Source organism: Peromyscus californicus, unplaced genomic scaffold (genome assembly GCF_007827085.1).
Source record: "Peromyscus californicus insignis strain IS unplaced genomic scaffold, ASM782708v3 Scaffold_16__1_contigs__length_79575227, whole genome shotgun sequence".
Classification (NCBI taxonomy): Eukaryota; Metazoa; Chordata; class Mammalia; order Rodentia; family Cricetidae; genus Peromyscus; species Peromyscus californicus.
Window position 1 is genome coordinate 40,394,722 of NW_026294458.1, and position 27,880 is coordinate 40,422,601.

Here is a 27,880-nt window from a genome sequence, read left to right on the forward strand (position 1 = left end):
CACTAACGAGAACGTACACTTTCTTGTTATATAGATAACTTACTTACAAATACACTAGCTCCCATTGCCTAAGCATAACATCAAAGCTCCACCCCAAGTCTCAGCCTGGCTTTGTTTCCAGGTTGTCTGTTGTCTGTCACGGTCCCTCCTCCACCTTTCCCCTCCATACTGCACACCTTCCCACAGCCACTTGACTTAGCTAGCTAGCTCCATGATACACTCTAATTCTTTCAGTAGGCCAGTAGGCCAGCTGGCTCGTGCCTCTATGCCTCACACTACACACAGTAGCCCCAACTCTTCTTCCCTTGCAGGAATGCCAGCATTCACACCCGACTTCATAGAAATCTGTTTAAAAATACTATGAGTTGTAGGCCATCCCCTCTGGAACCTTCCTACCCTTCTGTGACACATATAACATGGTATAGTTCTTAGTGGCTAGCCACCCTGCGGGTTCCCAAAAGGGAGGACTGAGTGTGTGTAAGGATAGTGCCTGCCGGGCTTCAGTAACACATCACCTATTGAGTGGATTCTTCAGGTTTAAGACTTAGTTATCTATCTTCATGCATCAGCCCAGAATAGAGCAGTAGAAATTGACACCAGAGGGCTGGATATTCCCCTCTTCTCTTATTATTTATTTTCCTGAATTCAAACTAAACTTCCACTCTACTTTTTAACAAAAAGTAACAGAGAAAAGAAAAATCCATACACATAGAGTACAAACAAGATTACGAGGGCAGTCAAGAGAGTTTGGGAAGAGAGAGAGTGGCAAGCACACTGCCTATGGATGGTGCTTAGCTTCTAGTTTGAGGGCTGACTTTATGCAGGTTCATAGGAGGCCCAGGAGGCAGGAGGCCCAATTATGTATGGCATTGAGGAAGTGATGAAAAGCATGTCTTGTTCCTTAAACATGTTCTGATGGTAAAACCATAAAGAAATAATAAAGATCATACATATGATATATACCTATCGTGTGTGTGTGTGTGTGTGTGTGTGTGTGTGTGTGTGTGTGTGTGTGTTGGTTTAGTTGTCTGTTCTTCCACTAGCTGCCGTCTGCTAGTGTTTGGGTGTGGAACATAACCCCTAGCAGGGGCTGCCTTGCACGTAACTCATGTGCTTCATTCACTATTTTTACTAGTTTTTTAACCTTTTCACCAGTTGACCCCTTGCTCGTATAAAAACTTCTCCACTGAATCAGAAGGTCTGATCAATGTTTTCAAGTTATTCCTCTGCTGTATAGTTTTGTTGTGAACTAAACAAAAAGGAAGTTTACAAACAGAAAGAAGAGTATTTTTATTCTCACAGAAGGAAATGTGTCAAAGGGAAGAAGAAGCAGTACAAAAGGTCACTGGGCTTCATAGCCTGGTCAGGTAGGGACAAAATACCATTACTGAACTCCACCTCAGTCTGCACAGAATAGGGTAACTATGAAGAAGTTCCTAGATTTAGAAATGATGAAACCAGCCGGGCGGTGGTGGCGCACGCCTTTAATCCCAGCACTCGGGAGGCAGAGACAGGCGGATCTCTGTGAGTTCGAGGCCAGCCTGGACTACCAAGTGAGTTCCTGGAAAGGCGCAAAGCTACACAGAGAAACCCTGTCTCGAAAAACCAAAAAAAAAAAAAAAAAGAAATGATGAAACCACACAGTAAGGACGAAGCTGGACTATAAGTAAGGACCCACAACTTAGGAGATGAACATAATCAATTAGGACTATGTGAATGCAGATTTTTGTACATGTTAGAAGCAAGTGAACACAATATGATGCTAAAACAGTCAGCAGTAGGAAAAAGTACAGCCATGAGGATGTACTTCCTGAGGTGAGATCCAGAGGACATGTCCATGGTCCCCACAGTTAAACAGAGGGGCAGACCAGAAAACCAATAGAAGTTGGTTTCTATGACACCCCATATTCCACACTGTTTTTCTGCATCTGGCTTATTTCACTTAACATGATAATCCCCAGTTTTGCTCATTTTTCTGCAAATGACCTAATTCATTTTCTTTATGGTTGTGTAAAAGTCCATTGTGCTTATATTCACATTATCTATTCATCTGCTAACAGACATCAAAGGCTGATTCTGGAACTAGTCTATTATGAATAGTGCCTTAGTAAATATGGATATATAAGTATTTATATTGTTGGTTGACTTAATAGTCTTTTGGATATACACTAATGGGTGGTATATCTGGACCATATGGTAGTCATCTTCTTTTTTTTTGGTTTTTTGAGACAGGGTTTCTCTGTGTAGCTTTGCGCCTTTCCTGGAACTCCTCTGTAGCCCAGGCTGGTCTCAGACTCACAGAGATCTGCCTGGCTCTGCCTCCTGAGTGCTGGGATTAAAGGCATGCGCCACCACTGCCCGGCGGTAGTCATGTTTTTTAAGTCAGTCAAACCACTAAGCAGCAAGGAAGCTAGTCATTTAGTCAACAAACATCTGCTGAGCAACACTGGTGTGCCTGGTACCTCTTAGCACTAGCCAAGGATTCCAAGATTCACTTAGGAACATAACACAAGGTAGTAAGTGCTATGTTGGAGATCTATATAAGATGTATTTAATCAGGGAAGAGCGGGATGTTTTCTGGAGGGGGGGCTGCAGAAGGGTATTTACCTGTCATCTCTGAGAACAGAGACAGCCCATTGGAGATGCTACTACTACTCTCTGGCACAAAATGATGGGGAAGTGTACACTGTGTCCTATGTGAAACTTAGCAGTTCCACACAGGGGACCACAGGATCCTGACCACCAATGCTTTGGCATGTAATCTCACGATCACCAGTGCACAAGACACACAGGGCTAACAGCTCTGTGTGGCGACCAATCTAAGTAAAACCTTCCTGTCTTTTGTGAGCAGTAAAGCTGGCGGTAGCTGTTACCTTCTCACTCAAGCATGGCTGGGATTCATTCTGTGCAGCTGCCTTCTTGAGTCAACTCATGCCACTATACTCCGGTTTAATAATTATTTGCAGTCTTTGGTCCCTTGGCAGGAAGCACAAGACAAATATTTTCTCCAATGTGCCCTTGTAACAAAAATCAATTGTCTTGCTTTGCTCCTATTATTTAGAGCCTTTGTGGGTGTCTTATCTATTCACAAGACACAAACACTCCAAAGGCTTCACTGTTTGTATCCTTGTCATTGACAACTCTGAAGATCAGTTTTCACTGAGCTTTGCAAGTGGGCTTTGCTCCATCCTGTGTGAGCACACCACTTCATTACTGTAGAGAGGACCAAACTCTGCCTTCACGTTTCCGAACAGGAAAAACAAAACTCCACAGCAAGAACAGCACAGTCACAGAGTTGAAGGGGGCTCAAAACCACTTATGGAATCACCTGGGTGATGAAGGACAAATCACCCGGCACTTGATCTAGTTGTTTCAAGTGAGAGAAGATATCCTTTTGTTTAGCATTGGTATAGCAAAATCTTTTTAAGAGTCAAATGGATGGTAGGGTACCAACCGGATACTTCTACTTAGAGCAACTTTATTGTTCGAGGTGGAGGAAACCATAGCGAGCATTTACTGAGGGTTCATTATAGGCCGAGCACAGTGCTATGTTACAAGGATTATTTAATTTTGTCTTTTATACTAATCCTATTACTGTCTTTATCTTATGATGAAGAAATGGAGGCTTAGGAAAGCTAAGAGCCAGCCAATTCTTTCTCTGATTTTACCATTAACGGACGTGTGATCATTCTTATGTGACTGATATCATTTGCCTGTGTGTAAAATCAGAACAATTATGATAGCTATCTCACAGACAGAATGGATTATTATACGAGTCATTGGACCTAAGTGTGTCTAACGTAAATCTGCTTTCCCATCATGCTGGCAGCATGGGGTAACAGGAGACCTGTCTGGGCTGTGTAGTTAGGTTGCTTGAGCTCCAAATCTAGCTCAGTTCCTTGTTAGCTCTGTGACTGGGGCATGCACTTTGCTCTCTGACCTTAAGTCTCTCCATCTATAAAATATGAAAACTGACACTCGCACCTCAGAGGTTCAGTAAGATAAGCCCTCCCAACGGCAGAATAGGCTCAACCTCCATGAAGATACTAATTAAGTGCTATTAGAAAAAGATGATTAAGAGTTCATTTAGTTCTTTGAGAACTCCAATCAAAAGCAAAATGGTTCACGTGGCAGGAAGTAGATCAATGGCCACCTTTCTGAAACACAGTTTTCATATAAGTTCAATGGAGACAAAAGGAGGCAAAGCCTACTGTCCATCAGACAGCTCCCTTCAAACATGGGCACCCAGAACAGGACTCTATGCCTAGAACCCAGTGCTCATCTGATCTCTCCGTTTCCAGCACATGGCAGCTTAGTAGTTAAAACTTGAAACTGGGTAAGAGAGAGGAATAGACGAAGGACTGATAGAGGAAGGAAAAAACAAAATAGAAAAGTATATTTATGAAAAAAATACAAAAATCATTTAATGATTCAAACATTGTTTGAAATCATTTAATGATTCAAACAAATGGAATAACAACTGACCATTAATTATACAGGGAAGTGCAGATTAACTTAAAAACATTTTCACCAGAGTGGTTATCAAAACAAACAAAAATAACTTTTGGCACTTCAAAAGGAAAAGCAGTAGTCCTTGGAAAATTCACTTCTGCAGGCCACACCCAGTTTGTGACAAAAAGCAAATCAATCATATATTATTCTGGGTTTCTTTCAAAGCTATATTCTATTGACCACTTTTAGGGACACACTTTTATAGCACTTTCTTTTCTACAATGTACCAGAAAAAACAATCCAAAATATAAGCACAAGAACTGCCCTCCACCAATTCAAATAAAACCTAAATGGGCATTTTTCTTGTGTTTCCTTGTAAGAGTATTCACAAGTAATTTAATAGTTAGCTTAGGTATTTCTGCTTTTTTTCTCTTATTGACTCAAAGCTAGTAAACCACAGATCATGGAAATCCGTGGCAGGAAGAGAAAACCCTTCTCTCTCCCGTGTGTTTCAGTCATGTTTCCATGTCTGTAAGAACTAGGAGAGTGTTTCTTCACAGCAGAAGCTTAATAAACTGATGCAAATGATCTGTTCCAAAGGCTTCCATTCCACCATGAGCTAACCATGAACGGACTCCCACGATACTGAATTCTTTACGCTCTTTCTAAGACATGGACATTTGTGGATTGGGGGCAGAATCAGCCAAAAAATTCTTTTGTTTCTTAGATTTGAGTAGACAAAAGGGTTGGTGAAGAACAGTTGAGGAAAATGTTTGAATTCTACAGCACAACACTGTAATTTTCGCATTATAGAAATACTTCAGACATCTAGTTAAACGTCAAATGACCACACTAAAACTGCCCTCATTTGATTTAGGACTCATGTTTTATGATCAGAAACTATGGGATCTCAACTAGAAATTGACATTTCTCTCATCGCATCTACAGGAGACTGCGGCCCACGTGTTTTTATAGCCCCTGCCAAATGTATTTATTCTTACTATCTACTTCCAAGTTGGCCCTAGGTCATACATACAAGTAACTCCTATCCAACTAGAATAAACAATGCTAAGGGGCAGAGGAACTGTTCTTTCACATTGACTTATTTATAGGTTCCCTGACTATTATTTCATAACATCATCTAAAGCAGAGATAGGCAAAACATGGCATGGTTGAGTTGAGTGTGTGTGTGTGTGTGTGTGTGTGTGTGTGTGTGTGTGTGTGTGTGTGAGTGTGTGTGTGTGTGTGTGTGTGTGTGTGTGTGTGTGTGTGTAGATGGTCATGGATGTATGCATGTGCCTGTGTGTATATGCACCAGAGGCTGACATTGTGTATCTTTCTCAGTTATTTCACTACAGTATTGTTTGAGGCAGAGTCTCTTACTGAAACTATAACTCATTGATTCTGCTAGACTGGCTGACCAATGAGCTCCAGGGAGTCATCTGTCTCTGTCTTGCCAGTTCTGGGGTTAAAGATGTGTGCTGCTACATCTGACTTTTATGTGGATGCTAACCATCCAAACTCAGGTCCTCACGTTTATGTGGTAAGGACTTTACCAACTGAGTTCCTCCCAACTAGACCCCCTTCTTAAACATAAAGTTCTTCTGGGACATAGCCACTGCCATTCATGTGTGTACATATGGCTGCTTGCTGGAGAGAGAGACAGAGAGAGAGAGAGAGACAAAGAGAGAGGGGGGAGGGAAGACAGGAGAGGGAGGGAGGGGTGGCAGAAGCTGTGTGAGCTGCAAAATCTAAGGCATTTAATATGGAGTCATTAACAGAAAAAGCTGGCTGAACTCTGATCTAAGGAGTCCAATTTATCGATGAATACATCAGAAAGGGATGTCAGATGGCCAAACTCAAGGTGGTGGCATCACGACGACTAGGTAATAATGGTGTTGCATTACATGTGCTTGGTTCATTGTTATTTTCCATCTTCTTCAAATTAATATCCAGCAGCTGAGTGAATATATGAGATTTGCTTGGTCAAACCTGTAAGACTTAAATCAGGAGATTATACTAAAAGCAAATCTGGTCATTTGATGATATTCAGGATAAACTTATCCATTCATGTGATAGAGTATGTACCATGTACAAGACACTGGAGCCACGTCTTAAGCAAAGAGACTATGTCATTCACTCATGAAGATGACCGTTTAGTGGGAGGATGTTATGTATAAGGGTGTTTTCCCACAGAGTAGATGACAGGGTTCTGGAGCCAGTGAATGATTCTCAGACAGGAGCTGCTGAAGCTAAGGGTTGTGGGCTGAAGGGAGGAAGGCATCGGGAAGGAGCCCAAGCAGAGCACAGCCCCAGAGAACGCCTAGAGTCGGGAGGGAGAGTGATGAGGGGGAAGTAACTAGCAGAAGACACACACCTGAAGAGGGAGGGACGGAGGCGAAGCTGCAGGCCGAGTCGAGCAGAGCCCTGGATCCCTATCAACAAGCTTAGAGCTAGTCTAAGAGCAGAGTTAAACCCACTAATCCCTGGGTAACAATCCTCCTGCCTCGGGCTATCCCATCCTTATGATCAGTTTTTCCTTCTTTTAATGATCGAGTTAATGTTCTGAACATTCTCTTACATCTTTATCAATAGAATCAATCAGTAAAAGCAAAACCACGATAGCAGAAAATTTATAGTACAGCTTTTTGGGAATGTACTGAACATGTATAAAGAGCATCATGCAAGCTTGCCTCCATTCCTTTTCTGTTAGGCATGGTCAGCTATGGCTACCTTCCTGCTGGGAACAGCACATTCTTAGACTTCAACGATACTACTGCATAAAGAGCACTGAGTAGCTAAAAGGCCAAGAGAGTTACCAAGGGTAGTACCTGAAAATGAAAGGTTGTATAATAAGGTGGGGGAAAAAATCCCACGAACAGGAATGAAACATGTGAGTTACGGTTCGGATACCTGGGCCATATGAATGAAGTTTATGAACCTATGCAAGTTAACTTTTCAGTTTTGGCTTTCCTACGTATAGAGTCAGATAGTTGGGTATCCTCAGAATTCTAACAAGGGTTAAATGAGAGTCTGTAAAGCTCCTGATTGATAACCAATGTTCTGGTACAGTTTTCTTCCTCCTCTATTTCCGATGCATGCCACTGGACATGGGGAGGCTGCCTCAGGGGCAAGAGATGTAGATGTAAATGTGAGTCAAGTCTTATCTGGTCAGGGCTCACTTACCATCAGACGGTTCCTTGTGCCTGGTAAACCTTACCAACTTTTGTTTTTCTAACCTAACTGGATCAAAGAATGAACTAACACCTTCAAATGACCTTATCTTCAGTCTTCCTGTGTGGGTCAGAGAAGGCATAAAAGCAAAAAATACATATAATGTAATTATGGAATTAAGGGTTATTATGGAAAATGATGATATAGATGAAGATACTTACAAATTAAAAAAAAAATCAACAAAACTCAGCCTGAACTCCTCCCTACACACACACACACACACACACACACACATACACACAAACACACACACACACACACACACACACATACACATACACACACACACACACATACACACACACACACACATACACATACACACACACACACACACACACACATACACACACACACATACACACACACACACACACACACACACACGGCACTCTTTGATTAAGAATGTCTTTGTTAGTCATTGTATCTCATTTTAAGGGGAAGGTAAGCAATATCAAAAGAAAAAAATTCCTGCATAAGAAATAATTCCCATTCTGGTTCTCAGACTTAGAGGTAACTACAAAATAAAAAAAATAAACTTCAGACCTGGAAGGCTAAAGACCCACTGCAAATGCTGCCTGTACAACTCTAACAACCTTTTAGCTATTATTCCGTTTTTCTCAGGAAGTTGTAAAGTAAGTACAATGTACTTCTTTGTACCTCTTGGGAAAAGTATTAAGTACTTTGAAACACAGCCCTGTTAGCCGTCTGAGAAGGAAGGAGCCCAAGGTCACCGTAGGGTGGTTTGTTTTACTATCAACTGATAAAGGCACTGAGAATGAAGTCCCTAACTCTAGGTGACACTCTATGTGGTGGCACAGACCATCGCGGATTTCTGGTTTCCCCAGGAGAACGAAGCCATGCTGTACAACTGACCTTTCAGCTAGAACCGAGTAACAGAAATCCAAAGGATAGTTACGTATTTAAGCAAGAAGAGAGCTGCCATTCTGTGGGGGAGGTAGTTTCTTCACAGGCTTAGCCCCAGCACCCTTTGTTTTCTCACGTACTTTTGGTGTGAGGACAGAGGGCCCGCTGGAAACTCTGCAGGACTGCACAGATCTGGGAACAGAGGCTGTGAACCATTACCATAAAGTTTACGGTACACAGTGGACCCAGACCATAATCGAGGATTCTGCCTTTTCGTTGGTTACCACTAGAAACATACTCACCAACTTTCTGTATCCATAGATCCACAAAAGGGATAATATAATTGCAGGAGAACTACTAGACAGGAGGAGATGAACAGCCACACGTAAGTGACACGCTGTGAACATCAAATGAGTGTGGCACTCTTGGTTCTGTGATGAGGGCTTGAGTATGACAGGAAGGGACATTGGAAGAGGCCGCTTTTAAAAGGAAGCCTGGGTGAAGTTGGCTTGTCTTTCCTTACAAAGCTTTCCTCTATCAACCCGCCACCCACCCCCTCCCCCAGTAAAAACAGGGGCGGCCTCTAAATGCCAAGAGAATAATTGTCTGTGTTTTTGCGTGCTGAAATTGGCTTGGCAAAGCTCTCCACCTTGCAAAGAATACAAAGAGCTTAGTTTAGTCTGTGTGTAAAGGCTTCACGATCATTACCCAAATCATCCAAGGCAACATGCTCAGAGGAGGGGAATGATTCTTTGTTTCCCCCCTAATTGTAAACGTCTGACATCCATTTATTTACTTACAGCTCCTAGCAGCAGCCACCTCCCTGGTCAACACATACTCTTGGCAGCCCTGAATGCTTTCTAACAAAGGGCTACATGGAACCACACACAGTGGACAGGGAGACTCCTCAAAGTTGATCTGTCTCAGCCTCTGAGGACCTGCTACACTCCACAGACTTCTGAGTATCTGAGATCCAGTTCTATTCAACAGGCTGGAAAGGGCACTCCCTTCAATGACCAACACAAGGAAAGCTCTCTTCTGGTAGTGCTGATATTAGCAAAGGCCAGTTCCCCTCTCTGCATACTTCCTTAATGAGAACATAAAGAAAACACATTACTTTGAAGACCCAAACTCTTGGGGTCTAGCGGGAGCCACACCCCCTTACAGTGTGTTTTCCTTGGTGGACCTGTGTGATTGTTTACTTACACAGACTTCCTGATTTTGAAACAACTCTCTTCCACTGCCTAGGATAGCTGAACAAAGGGGTCTGAATGTAAATCACACTGCGTTTTAATCTCTCACCACTTCAACACGCAAGTGTTTCACAAAACAGGACTAGCCACCTCAGTTTTGCTGACACGGAGCTGTAACATTCTGGTCGAGAAGGTATCTGTCCTAACTTGACACAGGCCATTAACTCTAATGAGAAAGAATTCATGCAACATAAAAGGTCTGTAGAGACTGGGTGAGATCTGAAGCCAGCAAGAGTTCCTGCTTTGCCACTTACCATCTCTATGGCTTGGGGCAGACTGACCTAAGCTCATAAGGTTTAGGTTCTTAGAACCCATATTAAAGATGAAGCATAATATAAAACCATAGGGGTTTCATTCCAATGAAAACCATGCATATAAACTGCTCTCGCATGGTACCTGAAGATAGTAAGTTCTGTGTTGCTTGTATGTCAACGATGGCTTTTTAAAGTTTTCACTGATCAACAAGAGCATGGGTGAGCATACTGTTCTAAATCAGGAGCCTCTGTAGCCTGTTGAGAACAGTTCTAGAGTTTTGGCCAGTGTGGACCAAAGAGTCACTTCATGCCAAGACCCTCTGAATTGGAAGGGACACGGTCTACTATCACTTCTCTATTGGACAGCAGCAACTGGTTCCTGGCCAAACCCCAATTCCTTCGGTTTGCCAATCTCCATTTCAAATGACACACAATAACACACACTCTTAAAATACTTGTTTAGCTCTGACTAAAAGAACTCGTTGCACGCGGTGAAGCAGGACTAGAAAACATGTTCTCCTCATAAGGCTAAAGTCATTTGCTTATTAAGTTGGAGACGTGCACGGTGAAAAGGGGAAGAAGTTGTTTCCTTAAGTGCTCTCCACCAGGATGCCATGAGTTCCTGCCAGCTACTGAGTACTGGGGCACAGTACCGCATACCCAAGGTCTCTGTGATCTCTAACTTTTCTACTACTGCAGTTAAGAAACTGGGCCCTGAAAAATGAAGTAACTGGAGTAATTGTACCAGTAGTTATCAAGGAGTGCATGACTGTAACTCAGCTAAGCTGGTGCCACAACTTACACTCTCTCCTCTGCTGTATACCATGTGGTTACTTACTGCCTTACTTACGCTTGGCAGTCTTGCAAAGCGATGAAAAATACAGGGCCCTGTCTCCAACACACACACACACACACACACACACACACACACACACACACACACACGACTAGTAATACAAATTTACATTGTTAATATTATCTAACATAGCCCCTACATTTAAATTTCCTTAGTCTTCTTTTCTCACACACCATAGACAATAACACCAGCTGTTATCAAGACAACCTTTCATGGCCATTTTGATTATTAAGGCTTTATTAAGGTAATCTACTTTTCTTTTCAGAAAAAATTCCCTAAAATATGAAGACAATGTAATAGATAAGATCAGTATTTTTTTCTAAATCACTATTTTCCTACATTAATCTGGGGCTGGGAAGATGGCTCAGTAGCTTAAAAAAAAAAAGCTTGCTATGTAAGCCTGGTGATATGAGTTCAAACTTCCAGAACCTATTTACAAGACAGACACAGTGGGTGGTACATGTCTGAAATTCCACACTTTTACAGTGAGATGGGAGGCAAACACAGGTGGGTGAGCTAGCCTGGGGTATGCAGAGCAACAGCAGACAATAAGGAAGTCCCCGTCTCAAAAAAGATAAGAAGGTGAAAACTGACAATGAGATTGGTCCCTTGACCTCCATATGCGCATCATGCTACTTGCACCCTCATGCATGAGCATGTATGTACATACACATACACACACAAATATTTTTCAAATGCAACACTCACAAAATAGAAAACAAGACTTTTACAGGCTGTCTACAGAATATAGGGAAAGATATTTAATCCATTTCAGTTTCCTAGTGTTTGCTGGGCACTGATTGCTGCCTCTTATCTAAGATGCCTTGTGATGAGCAACCTTATCTGTGCCACATGTTACCTTTCTACCCTTATCTTTCTTTAGTCATTGGGAAGACTGGATATTTCCCATATACTGTTTTCCAAGCCACCTTCTTCCTGTACATTTGACCTGGGAACTCTCCTTCATCCTTCAAGAACCACTAAGTCCCCTAGCAGAGTTAGTTCTTCCTTTTCAAAAACTCCCAAAAGTACTTACTTTGTATATTGCGGATTATTTATTGTGTTTCTAAGTATTTTGTATTCAATCATGAACCAACATTTCTACCATAATAAGCTGTGAGCTTCTCAACACCTTAGTTTTTTTAACTCTTTGCATTTGCCAAAGGAGAATAATAAATCTATGTGTATAAATGTTTTAAAAGGCACAAAGAACAGAAACTACCAATTACACTATCTGATACAAAAGAGAAATTTGGCAAAGCTACTTTCCTGCTCATCCACTAAGAAGAAAAAAATACATGCCTGAGAAGTAAGGAGTCATTCAGTTTTCTTCCCAGTTATGGGGTACTAATGCCGCACACCAGAGATGCTGGGCAAGAGGCGGTCAGCGGCTCAAAGGTCTCTTTGGCCTTGTGGGTTATGATATTTTCTCTGTAATATGTACATTTTTTGTGGACTCACACTGTATTAGATAAAAGAGGAGAAAGGAAAGACATTATGCTGTCCTGTAAAATCTCTAGATGGGAAATACTGACATCTCCTAAAACTGTTCACCCTAGATGTATGTTACATTGGACTGATTGACATGAATGAAAAGATACTCAGGGTGACCAGACCTATTATCCAAAGGATGAGGAACACGGTTGAGAAAGTCAACAACTTTTCTGTGGGAGACTCTGAGGACTCTGAAAGGCGTATTTTTATTTTTTTAGGCTCTATATCTCTCTGGAACTGGAAATAGAGATTGGGTATGAACAAGGAACATTTGAACAGAAACAGCAGCACAGCTACGGGCAGGATTCCTGTGTGCTGGGGTTGGCTTTGGGTGTGACCACAGGCACATCCATTCACTTCACTGGGCCTTAGCTACAGAAGTAAGGAGACTGATGAATTAGACCTGACTAGACAAACATTCAAAGAGGACAGAGAGTCAAGTGACCGGCTTAGTCCCACCTCACTTCTAAGAAAAATCAGAGCTGGAAGAAGTATGCAAGTGATGCAGTTTGAAACTCAAAAGAATCCTGTGAATTTCAAGAGCCCTGATTTAGGCCAGGGAGTATGGCACTAAGTTGAGTTACATGAAAATAATTTTCTTTTTCTGCTCTATTCCACCAGGATCTGGAAACCATTCTTAGGCTGTTTCAACCTTAAATGAGAAAAGACTCTTTAAAGAGCCACTGATTTGTAATGGAAAACTTGGATAAATCAACTATTTATACTCAAAAGATTTTTATGTTTCTTTTTGTCCTTTCTCCATAACACAGAGCTAAGAAAAGCCATGATGTAAGTGTGCCCCATTAGACCTCATCAGCAGGCTATTTATTCTGTATTACAGCCTAGCTGCTTCTGGGATTACAGCAGTTAGTAGATAAGAACCAAAGAGTCCTTCAAATTAAATAGAGAATGTGAATGTCAATGGGTCTAGCATGAGCAAGGAGAGAAAAAAAGGGAAAAGTGTGTGTGTGTGTGTGTGTGTGTGTGTGTGTTAGGGGAACGAGAGAACCAAAGCTTTCATAACTGGTTAAGTATTTGTTGACTAAAGTTGTTTATACTTCCTAAATCTCTAATTCCTCATTTACAAAATAGGATGAATAGTTGTCTTCTTATTCTGTCAAACAATGTACACATGAAAGATATTTATAAGTAACCACTTGATAGGCTAACCTGATGCCTCAAGAAATTTTGGGGTCTATATGTAAAATTCCAACTGAAAGCTGACATCGAAAATCTTCCTACAAACATATCATCAACATTCTATTGCTTTATTGGTATTTAAGATTTGGGAAATTGTGTTCATCTCTATACATTTCCTTAGAAATAGAGTAGGTGGGTATGAATGAAGAGTGAGTGGGTCTAAAGGGGCATAATAATAATGTGTTTATATGCTGGGTGACAGGGCCTGCAATTTGATGGTGCAAGGAATAGGTTGAAAAACTGTGTCTTCTAAAATGGAGAATAATCTTTTCCATTACATTAAAGGACTACACCATGACAACAGAAGTAGCTTTGCTTGTGTTAGTTCTGAGAAAGAACCAGGTATATGACCTGAAGTTCCTGGGAGCTAGGCTGCATCTGCTAACAAGGGAAGCCCTTCTCTGACTTTGCCGTTGGAGCAGGTGGCAAAGGAAGAGCTGACTGTCTGGTACTGTGGGGCACACAGGAGAAGACACTGTGCTGCCTCACATTAGAGTCTGTAATGTTTGCTCTAAGAACCCGGCATCCTAGGGAATGGATGTGAACATGCTCCATTTGCCACTCCCTTCTCTGAAACTATGTCCATGCCCTACAAGGGAAAAAAAAAATACCAATAGGGGGATGTGCTGGTGATTTTCTCTTAATTGAAAAATGGGAGAAAAAGACAGAGAGCCAAATGCTAAATTAGGTTATCTGATTTTCAATTTGTCTTTGTGACCATCAGACAGGTTTAGTAGAGCTGACTGAGTTTAGTGTCTTGAAATGCTGGTGACTAGGGCAATAAAAGGAAACATTAAAAAATACATTTTTTGAAAGACCAAATAAAATCCCAGTAGATTTTTTTTTCCCTTATTCTGGCCATGCAAGCATGACCTTGCTGTTCCATGACTTAGCACTATTCACATCTATTTATAGAAAGCATTTCCATAATGCTTACATGAATCACATTTACCATAAGACAGATGATATTAGAAGCCTAAACAGCTTTGTTGCGAACCCTGTAATCTTACTATAGCTCTGCCCATTTTCCTTTGAGGAAACTAAGTTTTAGTTTATGATTCAATGCTGAAAAAGGTGGAAAGTGAAAAGCTATCAGACATGTCAATAATAAAAATCATCAAAAGATGAGTTTTTAAACACATTCCAACTTAAACCTTTGGGTCATTCCCAGTAATGAGTATCCTCAAAGTAGCATAGAATTGCTCTGTATTATGCAATTGTCTAGTCATCAAAATAAACAATTCACACCTAAAATTTCCCACATGTTTAAATCACATTTAAAGAACATGATATTAATAAAATATGACATGCCCCTAAACAAAGTTAATGTTGACCAAATAAAAAGTGATGGACATTCAGCTAATTTTATGTATGTAGGGAGGAGAGTTAGTTCGTGATTAGGGAAAGTGATATCAAATGTTTTCTAAATTCAGTGAAATTAAAAGGAGGTTGCTAGTTTGCCTTTAGGGTCTAATGCCACATCCCCACCTAGCACATTACCATGTGTGTACATAAATGCACACTCAACATTTTGTAGGCATTTTCTTTCTGGTGACTCATGAGTTTACAACTTCACTTTGTCTTTATCAAGCCTGTTCCTACACTGTTTTTCATTTTATTTTTGCTAATACTCTTTTAAGCATATATAAGACAATGACCATGACACACTTAAATCAGTGTGTGGCACATGGAAGGATGGCTACACTTTGGTAGATTCTCAGTGTCTCTTTCTGTACTTCTAGCCAGTGGTTTACAGATGAATCATCTTTATCATGAAGCGGCTCTCACCCAACCAGCTTTGCTGAGAAAGAACTGCATGATTCAGTCATCCAGTAAATCCTGCTGAGGTCCATTTCCTCTAAATACAGGGACATAGGCATGAACAATAGGAGCATTGTGCTCACAGAGTGCACCATAAATCCACTAGCAGGTACCATTCATTATCTTCATTTCACATGTAAAGACAGAATAAGACCCAAGGTCATAGAGCAGTGGTTTTCAACCTTTGGCTGGAAACCCCTTTGGGGTCCTGTATCAGATATTTACATTACGAATCATTACATTCATAATATTACAGTTATGAAGAAGCAACAAAATGATTTGATGGTGGGGGGCCGGGTGGTCACCACAACGTGAGGAACTGTATTAAAGGGTCACAGCATTAGGAAGTTTGAGAACCACTGGCAGAGTCATCTTGGAGCTAGGGTTTAAGCTCAGAGCTACCAAATTCTACAAGGTCTCATATTATGTATTGAGGCATGTTTCCTCCCATTCCGAAATGTTAGCAAGGCAGTCAAGAAAGAAAACTGATATTTAATTCTAACTGCATTCAGCTATGTTTCTGCACATGTATAAGATATGGAAGGAAAATAATCTTACTGGACAGACCAGTTGCTCCAAAGCCAAAGGCTTGTGGATTTCTGTTAATTGGACTTTTGTGTAATTCAAGGTGCTTGGGATTTAACAAATGGGGTGGCACCATGGATACTTGTCACTGCCGAACCAGGACTTTCCTTTACTACTTTCTTTCACCCTTTGGTAACTAAGTAGATACAGTGTGGTGATCTAGGGGGTGCTGTACATAGATGACCAAATTAGAACCCAACTTTGCTACTTTTAGAAGTATGATCTTTGGCAAATTTCAGTTTTCTCCCCTGCAAAATGGAGAGAGGAGAAATAAAGTTTTGTAAAGATTAAGCAAGTTAATTAAAGAAAACCATTTAGAATAGGATTGTACATGGCAAGTATTGAATAAATGTTAGTTAACCTCTACTATTATTTTCTTTAAGTCAAAGTACTTTTGATTGGTTACCTCAACATTATATTAAATGAAAAAAAAACCAAACTGATTTCTTTTGAGTCATTTCCAAGTTACTTTACACAAATAAAATATTCTCATATTTCTTTCATAATTCACACACAAAATTAATGATGTGCTGATACTAAACATACTTCTAAATAACTACCCAGTTAGGTAGAATAAACAATTTTGATACAAAAGATTAATAAAAATTACTTTAAAAAGTTACCTTTATGGATAGAACTCGATTAAGGTATACGAATTAGGAAGAGAGGGTTAACAGAATGAGTTACTATTTATATTTGTCTGTTTCCTATAACAAAATTAAGAAGAAGAAAAAAAAAAAAACCAAAAAAACCTGCAAATTCTCTGTGGTCCGTCACTTGGTTTGACACACTCTTACCCAAACCCACCATGATTTCAACTAGCTTAAACCAAAGAAAAACAGACCCAGGTCACTACACAGGAAAACAAAATACAATCTACTTTTCACTGCCAACTACATGGTATTTGTATCCATAGATACAAGACAACAGAGAATCACAAAACTTGAGTGTGGGAAGCCCCGAGACTTCAGAGCTCATCAAGCCTCAGGCCGCAGCCTTGCTGTCAGGGGACCCATTACTGAGTAAGAGACAGAGTAGAGGTCAATGGGAAGAACCCCTGGTCCTTGTTTCACCCTGAATGATCTTGTAGGGCCAACATAGCCCCAAATTCTCACGTAAGCAGTAAGTCAGGCCTGCCTAATTAAAGGCAGAACTGGAACAGGAAGTCAGGTTTCCTGATTCTCATTCTATGCACTCAAGAAGCACGATCGTATGATGGTCGGTAGTGGACCACTACTGCTTTATCAAAGCAGCAAAAGACACCATTATTTGGCATTTATTATTAAAAAAAGAAAAAAAGCAGTTATCCATTTCCTCCCTCCCTCTCCGTCTCCCCTTCCCCCTTGCGAAGTGGTACTAAAAAATCTAAACCACCATTGCAAATAAATTTTTCTTTACTTCACATTGTATTCCTGGGCCATGCACAGCTGTATTAAAAAATTGCCAAGAGAAACAATGAAGTCACTGACAATACAACACATGAGTATCATGAAATTCATGCCTTTGTTTTCTCCCTCTTGATAATTACTTCTCATTACTAATCATGTTGTGGTTGTTGGCAGATGGGGGAAGGAAACTCCACCACCGTAAACATGTAGAGACATACACTCAGTAGACCAGGCACCTACCTATACATGTTGGATTTGTTCTCAATCAGTTTGAGTACTGCTTCATTAATCAGCACTAATACAGCTACTCACACTAGTTCCCAAACAGAACTGGTAGTCTCAAAAGAAAAACAAAGACAAAAAACAATAATCATGTTTAAAAGAACAACAAACATGCTACTAAAATTTTGGAGTTGTTTGTGTGTGTGTTTTTCTATTTACAAATTGTCAGCTCGCTTTCCCTTAGCAAATATCAGCTCAGCCACTTAAGAGTGAGGGGAGAAAGCCGGGCGGTGGTGGTGCACACCTTTAATCCCAGCACACGGGAGGCAGAGGTAGGTGGATCTTTGTGAGTTCGAGGCCAGCCTGGTCTACAGAGTGAGGTCCAGGAAAGGCGCAAAGCTACACAGAGAAACCCTGTCTCGAAAAACAAAACAAAAACAAAACAAAACAAAACAAAAAAAGAGTGAGGAGAGAGAAGCAAACATAGAGGATACACAGAGCCAGCCCCCTTTCGTCCTCTGCTTCAGCCTGGGCAGCCTACGCACAAAGGGTACTGCTTATGAGCAGTGCCTAGCAAGTTCCCTGATAAAAAGGAGCTTATGTTATCTTGCTATGGTGGAAGGCATACTTTAGGAAATATGATGAGGGAAGAGGAATATTTATCAACTAATAAGAGAACACAGCTGATTCTTATTTGTAAGCAATTGTTCCTTACAGGCGTATGTAATCAAAGGGCATAAGAATACATCACAGAAATTCGTTTAAAAAAAATACAGCTAAAGAAGTAAATATATTTTATCACTTTAAAATTAGATTTTGTTTTTTATTGTGTAGGTGTGGTGGACTTTTCCCAATGGGTCCAACTCTTTCTGGAGTCTGCATCTCTCTCCATCTACAAGTGTAGTCTGCTCTCCCACTCCTGCATCTGGGGCTGGCCCTGTGATGAGTGTCTACCCATAAGTCAAGAGCTTGAGTGAGTTTCAGTTCTCACACTGTTGCAGTGCTACCCTGACACTACAGCGGTGAATTTGGGTCCAGCCTACTAGAGGATGGGGCTAGAGATGAGGCAACCTGGCTGACACCCCAAGATACCAACTAGCCTATAGCTAACTGCATGTGAGAGGTTGCATCTTAGACCAATCATACCCCAAGGAGATGCAAGATGGATGGAGCTATGGAGTGAAACAAAGAATTCTGAGTCACTGTGGCTACTATCTTAACTTTAGAATAGTTTAGAACAATAATATACACCTGAGACAGAAGGCCACAAAGTATAAGAAGCAAACTAATCACCCTGCTGAAGACTCATCCAACAGATTGGAGCATCAGGCAAGGTACATCCCAGGAGCCATGAACTGCAATTAATTGTATCAGGGCTTTGGGTGTAGCTCAGTGGTAGAGCAAATTAATTGGTACCATCCTCAGCAACTACCCCCCAAATATACACATTATAAGATAAGATAAAATAAAAACATTATGCAAAAGGCACAAGATGACCTTGTCCTTCATGTGCAAATATAAGTCTGAGAACAGTATTTACGTGGTTTGACTATATCTAATCTATGTAATAACTTTCCACTATTGTTATAGTACAGAGCAAGGGCATCCTTGAGGTGTTCAAGAAAATACAATGACTGGAGAAAAATAATTAGAAACGTGATTTACATTTATCTTTTCCCTTTTTATTTTTAAATACATTTTCATAAGGCACATGATATGATAATATACTAGTGTATGAACACATTTACAATTAAATTAGTATATCTGTAGTGAATTTTTCCAGCCATATCTATCATTCATCGTAATTTCTATCTGGTATGCTTTAATCCCAGTATCTTCTGAGGCTGAGACAGAGGATTGCTGGAGTCCAGGTATTTGGAGCCAGCTCAAGTAACAAAGTAACAAAATTATATTAGTTATTCATAAGTTATTACCTACACACACGCACGCACACATGCACGCACGCATGCACACACCTTTTTCTGTACTTTTGCATTTCTCCAAAAAATGACCCTGTCCTTGACTACTTGGGGAAGAGCCAGTGACAACTATTGCTACAGATCACTCTTCATGGATACTGCACTTAGAATTTGGGTGTTCCCTATAGCCGGGCAACAAGCATTTTCTTAAAGACAGGCTGTTGGCATTTGTCTCAAGCAATACAGCACACTGGCATTTTGGCATCATTTGTATGAATGTAGGCTCAGTGACTACATGAACTTTCATTTCTTCTACTTAGAAAGCCCTCTGTGCTTCCACTTCTTCAGTACACAGTGAAGACACCATTCTCTACCTCACAGTGTTGTCATGAGTCTTGAGGTAGCTTCAAAAGGTGCTTCACAATGCTCCATTCAGAGGAGCAACCATCTCTAGTGATACTGCAGACACACATACTTCACATATTCCACTCTTGTGCCTTAGAAAATACTTCTTAAAAATGCACATAATTAGGAAAAATACTAACAAGAAAATTCAGAGTGGCATGTTCCTAATAGTGTGTGTTTGTTTTGCGGGGGTGGAGAGGAGTAAATTATTTTAAAAGTCTATCAAGAGAAAAATGGGTGAGTAAATGGTATACTATTCACACAGTGAAACACTATATGACAAGCAAAATATATAAACTACAGAAAAAAGGAACAAAGATGAATTTTAAAAATATAGGAAAAAAAAGCAAGTTTCAGAAACCTATCAACATGCTACTTGCATCAGCTTAAAAACATGCAAAGCAATACTACCTATTGTTCAGCAACATGCACACATTTTTAAGCATAAATATATACATATAGGAATGTTACACACCAAATTCAAGATGATGGCCAGTTCTGGAGTGGTAGGGAAGAGGATAAACACTGAAGGAGACACACATGGGGTTTACCTGTATCGATCATACACTACTTGTAAAATTTTCTTTCTCATAGTCACAGTAATTTACTAAAGTTTGACAAGTATGCATGGTAGTACATGGCAGCAGTTAATCTGTATACTTGCAGGTCTCCTGCCTTGGATTTTAAAGGGTATTGTTGTGTACAGAAAGTAAGTACCAGTGATTTAATGATGAGTAGCAGAGAGAGAAAAACTTAGCTAGATGTGGTAGTATATGCCTGTATTCATCAGGAGGCAGAGGCAGGAGGGTTACCACAAGTTTGAGGACAGCCTGGTCTACGTAACGAGTTCTATATATAGTGAAGCCATTGCCTTAACAAAACCAAATGAAAAATGTATCTGCCTGTGAGTTACTGGAGTCCATTATAAGCTCGAGACTGGTCAGAATCCTTAAAAGTGAAACAGCTTTTCTTGCTGTCAACTAATTTGGACAGCTGTATCCTCAGAGATGGAGTTCATGTGGTCCATTTCCAGTCAGCTGCTCTGCACCGGTGCCTCTGCTTTACCGATGAGTGCACAAAGAGAAGCATCTGGAATTTTGGTAGACTATCAGGAACAGTCAAGGAATGACCTGAATGTTTTTAATACTAAACTCTGCCTTAATAACAAAGTCACCTAAAGGATTCTCTAGCAGACATTTGACCTTCCCATCTTAATGTGCCAAAGCTAAAAAGTTAACAAGATAAAAACATACATATAAAAACAACCAACAACTTCAAGAGGGAATAATGCGAAACTAAAGAAAAATCGTAGCAAGTTCCTCCTTTCACAATTATGTTAAGTATGCCTCTGTGTAAGTAAGCACTCGGTCACAGTTGGAGGTATGACCTAGGTTCTTGTGGTGGAATGTGTGGTGGATGAAGTTCAAACATGGGCTGTTTACCCATGGACATAAGTGGCTTTAATCAGGACAGAACAAGCTTTTAAAATGTTGATTTTAAAAGGAGAAGTGTAAATAAGATGGTGATTTATGGATCTGGTAATACCCTTCTCTGTTGTACGTATTAGCAAGATCAAGTTAAATATAACAAGAGTGTAGAGTTGTTAGAGCAGTAATAGGTACTTATAAAACTCTACTTCTAGTAAGAGTTACAAATTGTCTTCTCTTCTTCCAGTCCTTGAAGAATGCGTTCCAGAAGCAGCAACACTGAGGGCTCAGCCCCAAAGCAATTCCCAAGACGTAGCAAATTCCCCAGTCTCCAGGACATGAGGCACAGAGAGAAGGACAAAGACCCTTCTGGAGAGACAGATGGGGTCCTTCCACATCCCACATCAGAGAAGTCACACACTGGCAAAGGCCACCAAGCAGAAGACCTCTCAAGAGATGACTTACTATTTCTCCTCAGCATTCTGGAGGGAGAACTGCAGGTCAGCTGGGTTGGGGCCATCTCTGCCATGATCTAAGGGGAAGCCTGCATATGAATTTGGTGTACTTGCTGCTAAAGAAATCAATGGCTGTGGTTCACACTTGTGTACATCCAAAAGCAAAACATTAACTACACAAACAGACTTCTCTTCTACCAATTAAAAAAAAACAATAACAATTAATCACATGTAAAAGGGCTGTCATTATGACATATAGTTGGCATGAATGCTGTGAAAGGTCACATCCTCTGCTCATGTGGCTTGGGGGCCTTAGCTCACAGGGATATCTCAATAATCATGCCAGAAGACTTCTGGATTGGTTTAAATAACAATAAGCATTTTGCATCCCATGTAAACTGGCTCTTCAGCATTATTAATCATTTTATTTATATAAAAACCTAAAAACAGATTGTAAACATAAGGAGAATCTTATTTCCTAACCTTTAAAAGGCCAAAAGACAGTCCTCTGAGGGCTATCTTATCTTCTGTTGGAAACCAATGAAACATTCCCCCAATGTAGTACAGTGATCATTTTGTAAAATACTGTTAACATATAAGTGGTGTGTAAGAAGGATGAAGGAATACACTTCTGTTGTTACCTTCTCCAAAGGTTGCTATAACCGAATATGGTTCACTTATATTTTAAAGAGAATAAGAAATATCAGCAACTATCACAAGAGACTATGTGCTGAGTCCTGGGGTAGATAAGCAATCTTTCTGAAATACTGTTTGTTCTTCCAGGCTCGAGATGAAGTCATAGGCATTTTGAGGGCTGAAAAAATGGACTTGGCTTTGCTGGAAGCTCAGTATGGGTTTGTCACTCCAAAAAAGGTGTTGGAGGCTCTCCAGAGAGATGCCTTTCAAGCAACATCCATCCCCTGGCAGGAGGACATCTATGAGAAACCAATGAATGAGGTAGGTACCACAGCAGGCGTGGGCACACCAGCCAGCCAGGAGACTGGGCCTGGGCAGTGGCTGGGATGTGCACTCCCTGTCAGTTCACAATTGCATTTCCTAACGCTCTTCTAGCCTACCCAAACAGATAAATATTACAAGTTCTGTGGGGGAGAAAGATGAATGATAGCCAAGATGCTTCCACTTGGTTTCTTGTTTCTTACTATTGGACTGAACTGTAAAATGGAAGAGCACACATACGCACGAATCCTGCAAGCATATGTATTTCTTTTGGGGCTTGAAGTCTATCCAGACTATAATAAAAAGCAGAGCGAGTTCAATCATCAAGGTTAAAACACTGAGGTATTATGTCACAGAAAGTTTGATCATTAAAAAGAAACCATCTAAACTGTCCAAGAAACCAAGTTTTCGATGATGGCATACCCTCTATTCTTCAAACATCTACTGACAGCGAAGACCTTTCTACCACCCACAGCATCCTGTAGTGGCAAAGGTGAGCAGCTTAAACACGGCCACCACCGCTTAGAGATGAAGTACTTCTTGCTCCTTTTTCTGTGCTGAAATTTCTAAAACCCTGGCATCCTTTCTTCTCTTCTATTTCCCTCAGAGACCTAAGTGGAAACTTTCATAATTTTCATTTTTATAAAAGGAAACAACTGAGAATCTTGAGTTAAGGCTGAGAGAATGAAAGCAAGTTTTAGACAAAGCGCCCTGCCCTCCCCCATGCCCTCCCCCCTCCCCTGCCATTGCTCTGGCAATCTAGTCCAGGACTGACCTCTAATGTTCTTGCTATTCTTGTCTTGGGAATCTCATGAGAGAAGACTACCGCCTTGCCAAATTCTGAAACAGTTTGGTCATGTGAATGTACTTCTCTAAGTGATGAGGATGAGACCACCCAAAGTCTGTTGATTTATGCCTTAATCCAAATTTTAAACAAAAGGAACTGAGGCTGCATGCAAGTCAACAGCGTTAAAACTATTCTGGCTCCCAAAATGCTTCCGCTGGGTCTGACAAATATGCCAACTACATGAGGTGCAATGCAAATTGATGGTTGGGGAAAATACTCGGAACAAAACTCACCGAATGGCAATGTCTCTGTAAGGTGGCCCTGAATGCTATTCCTACCCTCTTCTTGCTTTCTAAAGGCAACATTATTTGATTACCACTTCTACAAATATCCCTCTACCCACCCCAAAACACACACACACACACACACACACACACACACACACACACACACACACACACACAATCTCTCACACATTGCCACCTCCATGTTCTGTCAATTTTTCTCTTTTATTTCTTCTACTTCCTCCTTCTAGATTTCTTTGTCTTTGGCTATCAGCTCCCTGAAGCCCAAATAATTACTTATAAAGCTCATTTGTCTACTCTTCTCCTCTACCTAGTAAGTAAGAGGGGAGATGGGACACCCAGAAACTAAAGGGAGCAAGGAGAATGGACCTATTAGGACTATAGATGTCTATACCCTAGTCACACAGTAAGAAATCTGCATGGGAAAAAAAAATCTACTTTTTTTCCCCCATGACTCTTCATTTTGTACTGTTAACATTCTCCCTTTGCTTTTTTTTTTCCTTCTGAAAAATCTAAAAAAAAACTCAACCATATATCAGATAATACAGAAGGGACTTCTCTAACTCAGAAGGAAAAATGCCTTAGAAGAAGAACTTCTCATAGCTACAGGACATGGAGAAATGCCAATGAGAATGGCAGGGACACGTGGGCTGGAAGAAAAGCTAGGACTGGTTTAGGGTTAGAGTGCGAACAGGAAGGAGGGAAGGACCAGAGCGCTTTCCAAAAGCTTTGAAACTTCATGTGTTTTCCAAATTTGGAGTTCTACATTAGAAGTCAATTTGTAAAGATGCTCAAGTTAAAGCCTAATGCATTATTAGTTCTTTTAAAAGTCACCACAAATTTAACATTCAGAGCATCAAAGATTCTTCAGTACCAGAGTTAAGACAACTGTTAAAGTACTTCACAGAATTTAACTTCTACATTTCACTTTATTCATTTGCTTAATTACTACTTACTGGAAAGCTAATGTATAAAGACAGTCATGGTTCCTTCCTCCAGGATGTGGATTATCTAAGAGAGGCCAGATGACATAAGATCTCAAACGCAAGCATGACACAGAGTACTATGAGGTGGAATAAGAGGGAGGAAGAATGCAAAAAGAACCAAGAAGCCAAGATCCAAAGGATGAGTAGGGATTAGTCGGATGGAACACACTCAAATTCCATCTCCAGCAATAATGAAGACTACACTATGAAACTACATCATTAAATAGTCTGTTAAATGCTAGATGAAATGTAAACCATTCTTAAATGCATGGATGATCTACACCAAAGGAAGATAAACATCAAAGGAGGAACTAAGGGAAAGATACCCACAGACTGGCTTTTTGTTTGATACATTTTATTTTTTTTCTTTTCTATAACCCTTAAATTTCCAATATTGGGCATTAAAGGACAAAAGCAGTTTGAAATACATCCTGTGACCTTTTGACTTTATTTGACAACAGCTGGAGGGAGAAGGAAAATAGGTGTTACCTGACCATAATTAAAACATTTTACTTTTGAAATCTTAACAAAAGTATTGAGTAAGTAAACACACTGCCAGGGTTCTTACAGACCTTAGGAGATGCTCAGGCAAGAGAGGAATGCTGGTGCTCAGTATATCAAATTGTCCTAGTCTTTCTTTAGATGAGCATGTGTGTGCATGTGATTATAGACATAGGCACGGTCCGAAGGGACAAAGGTGACATGAAAGGCAGAAGAAGGAGAAAATCATAGGTGGAACAAGAGCTGGATAGAAAGAAAGAGGAATCATTTTTTTAAAGTAGGTGAAAAAGTTACAAGTGCAAAATATAGGAAAGCTAAGTCGGAGCAGCAGCAGCAGAAGAAACAGAACATCCGTGCTTACTGGACTTATCTTAGTCAACTAGCAGACAAGAATAAGGGACAGATGTATCTGCGATTAAAGCAGATGGGTGTCAAGCAGGTAACTTACAGGGACTTTTATTGTCCATGCATAAGAAAATCTGCCAGGTGAAAGTCTCAATTGTAGCTGGAGTTTTCTCCAGTCCCACCTGGGCCAGGAGCCGCTCAGACCCAAATAAACACACAGACGCTTATACTAATTAAACCTGTTTGGCTTAATGGATCAGGCTTCTTGCTAGCTAGATCTTACACTTAAATTAACCCATAATTCTTATTTATGTTTAGCCATGTGGCTTGGTACCTTTTCCCAGTTCTGCCTTCACATCTTGCTTCTTCTGTGTCTGGCTGGTGACTCCTGACTCAGTCTTCCTGTTCCCAGAATTCTCCTCTCTCTTTGTCCCACCTATACTTCCTGCCTGGCTACTGGCCAATCAGCACTTTATTTATTAACCAATCAGAGCAACACATTCACAGCATATAGAGCAATATCCACAGCACTTGATAAATTGGAAACAACACACAGGATGCTACTAACGCTGAGTGTAGAAAGGCAGACCATTGGAGGATTGAATTGAAGCTGAAAAGATGAGAGCAGGAGAGTCATCACCATTCAGAGTGAGGATGAAGCAGGGTAGGGTAGATCTGATTTAAAATCCTTGTATTCGGGAGATGAACCAAGATGATTATGAGACCCTTTCTCAAAACAAACAAGACAAAGACAGAGTGAGGGTGAAACAAAGAAGAGCTTTCACAAGAGTCAGGCAGTAGCAGGGTAGAGCCATAAGAGTCATGCCCTAGTTCCAGGGTCTGTGGTGCAGAGACAATGAGAAAATGGTCTTTTGTAGAATCCCAGCATTATCAAGGAAAGTCAGGTGTCAGTCCAGACAAGGAAAAAGTGTACTTTTTTATGAATAGTATATTTGGTTACCTTCAATTTACTAAATTGCTCAAACATTTTCCCTGCTGTTTAGATTAGCTTTATTCACAACTAGTATATTCAGAGTAAACAAAAGAAAAACAATCAAAGAAAAGACAATGTGCCAAGAGCCAATTGAAAAGAATAAGGAGAATCAAACATCCATTGATTAGAAAGAAGACCAAATCCATATTAGGGTGGTCTGTTACCTGGTATATATCAAAACAAAGATCATTACTATTTCCTTTTAAAAAGTCAGTCAGTCTGTCTATCTATCTATCTATCTATCTATCTATCTATCTATCTATCTAACTATTAGGGTGGTCTGTTACCTGGTATACATCAAAACAAAGATCATTATTATTTCCTTTTAAAAAGTCAGTCTGTCTGTCTATCTATCTATCTATCTATCTATCTATCTATCTAAACTCTCTGTGCTTTATTTTTCTGACATGGAAAAAAGGTTTGGTAACAAAATTCCAACCTAATCAGAAGGAATTTGATTGTATAGGGGCAGGAGTCAGACTGATTAATTGCAAGTTATCACTGTACAGTAAACATTAGGAAGCTATTTCTTAAATTTTCTGCCCTAGTAACCCCAGATATGGCTATCAAGTATTGTTATTTTCTTTCCCACCTTCAATCTATGAGAACAAAGAAAGGGGTAGTTTCTGATTATCCTCAGCAATTAATGACACAGTGTCTTACATTGGTCCTAGATGATGCATGAGTTTAATTTCTCTTCCTAGTGAAAGCATAAAGACTTGACATTCAAATGACAGAAGAGGCACTTAAATACTTGTCCCTTTGTAAAAATTAAGGTGCCAGATTTGATCTTAGAAATCATTAAGTCCATCTATTTACATTATAAATGAAGAATCTGAAGTATAAAATAGAAAGTGATTTTGCCAAACTCCCATGCACTCAGAAAGTGTCAGATCCATTGTGCAATCTGTCAGAAGGGAGAAGAGACTGAAGCAAAAACCAATGGCATGTCTTGTAAGAGGCATACCATTAAATAAGTCATGGAATAAAACTTTCAGAATCAAGCTAAAGCATCTCCAGAATCAACAAGTCTCTTGCAAGGAGCATCTTCTCTATGAGGTCGTTATACAACAGCTTTTCCATTATTGCTGTTACAAATGCAAGCTGTCTGGGGACTGTATTAAATAACATATAGGAAATTCAATTCATCCTTCTAGAGTGATAGAATGTGAA

General features: G+C 40.2%; 2 protein-coding genes across 3 annotated transcripts in view; one reads left to right on the top strand and one right to left on the bottom strand.

Moving 5' to 3' along the window:
• The window catches only part of Cmss1 (cms1 ribosomal small subunit homolog), a 315,958-nt gene that overhangs the window by 195,569 nt on the left and 92,509 nt on the right, over positions 1-27,880 (bottom strand). The window lies entirely within an intron of this gene.
• Positions 21,631-27,880, top strand: part of Filip1l (filamin A interacting protein 1 like) — a 95,064-nt gene continuing 88,814 nt past the window's right edge. Inside the window, exons 1-2 of the mRNA XM_052740920.1 lie at positions 21,631-21,877; positions 22,616-22,789. Of these exons, the coding sequence (XP_052596880.1) occupies positions 21,635-21,877; positions 22,616-22,789 (417 nt within the window). The 5' untranslated portion in view covers positions 21,631-21,634. The remainder of the gene's footprint in view (positions 21,878-22,615; positions 22,790-27,880) is intronic.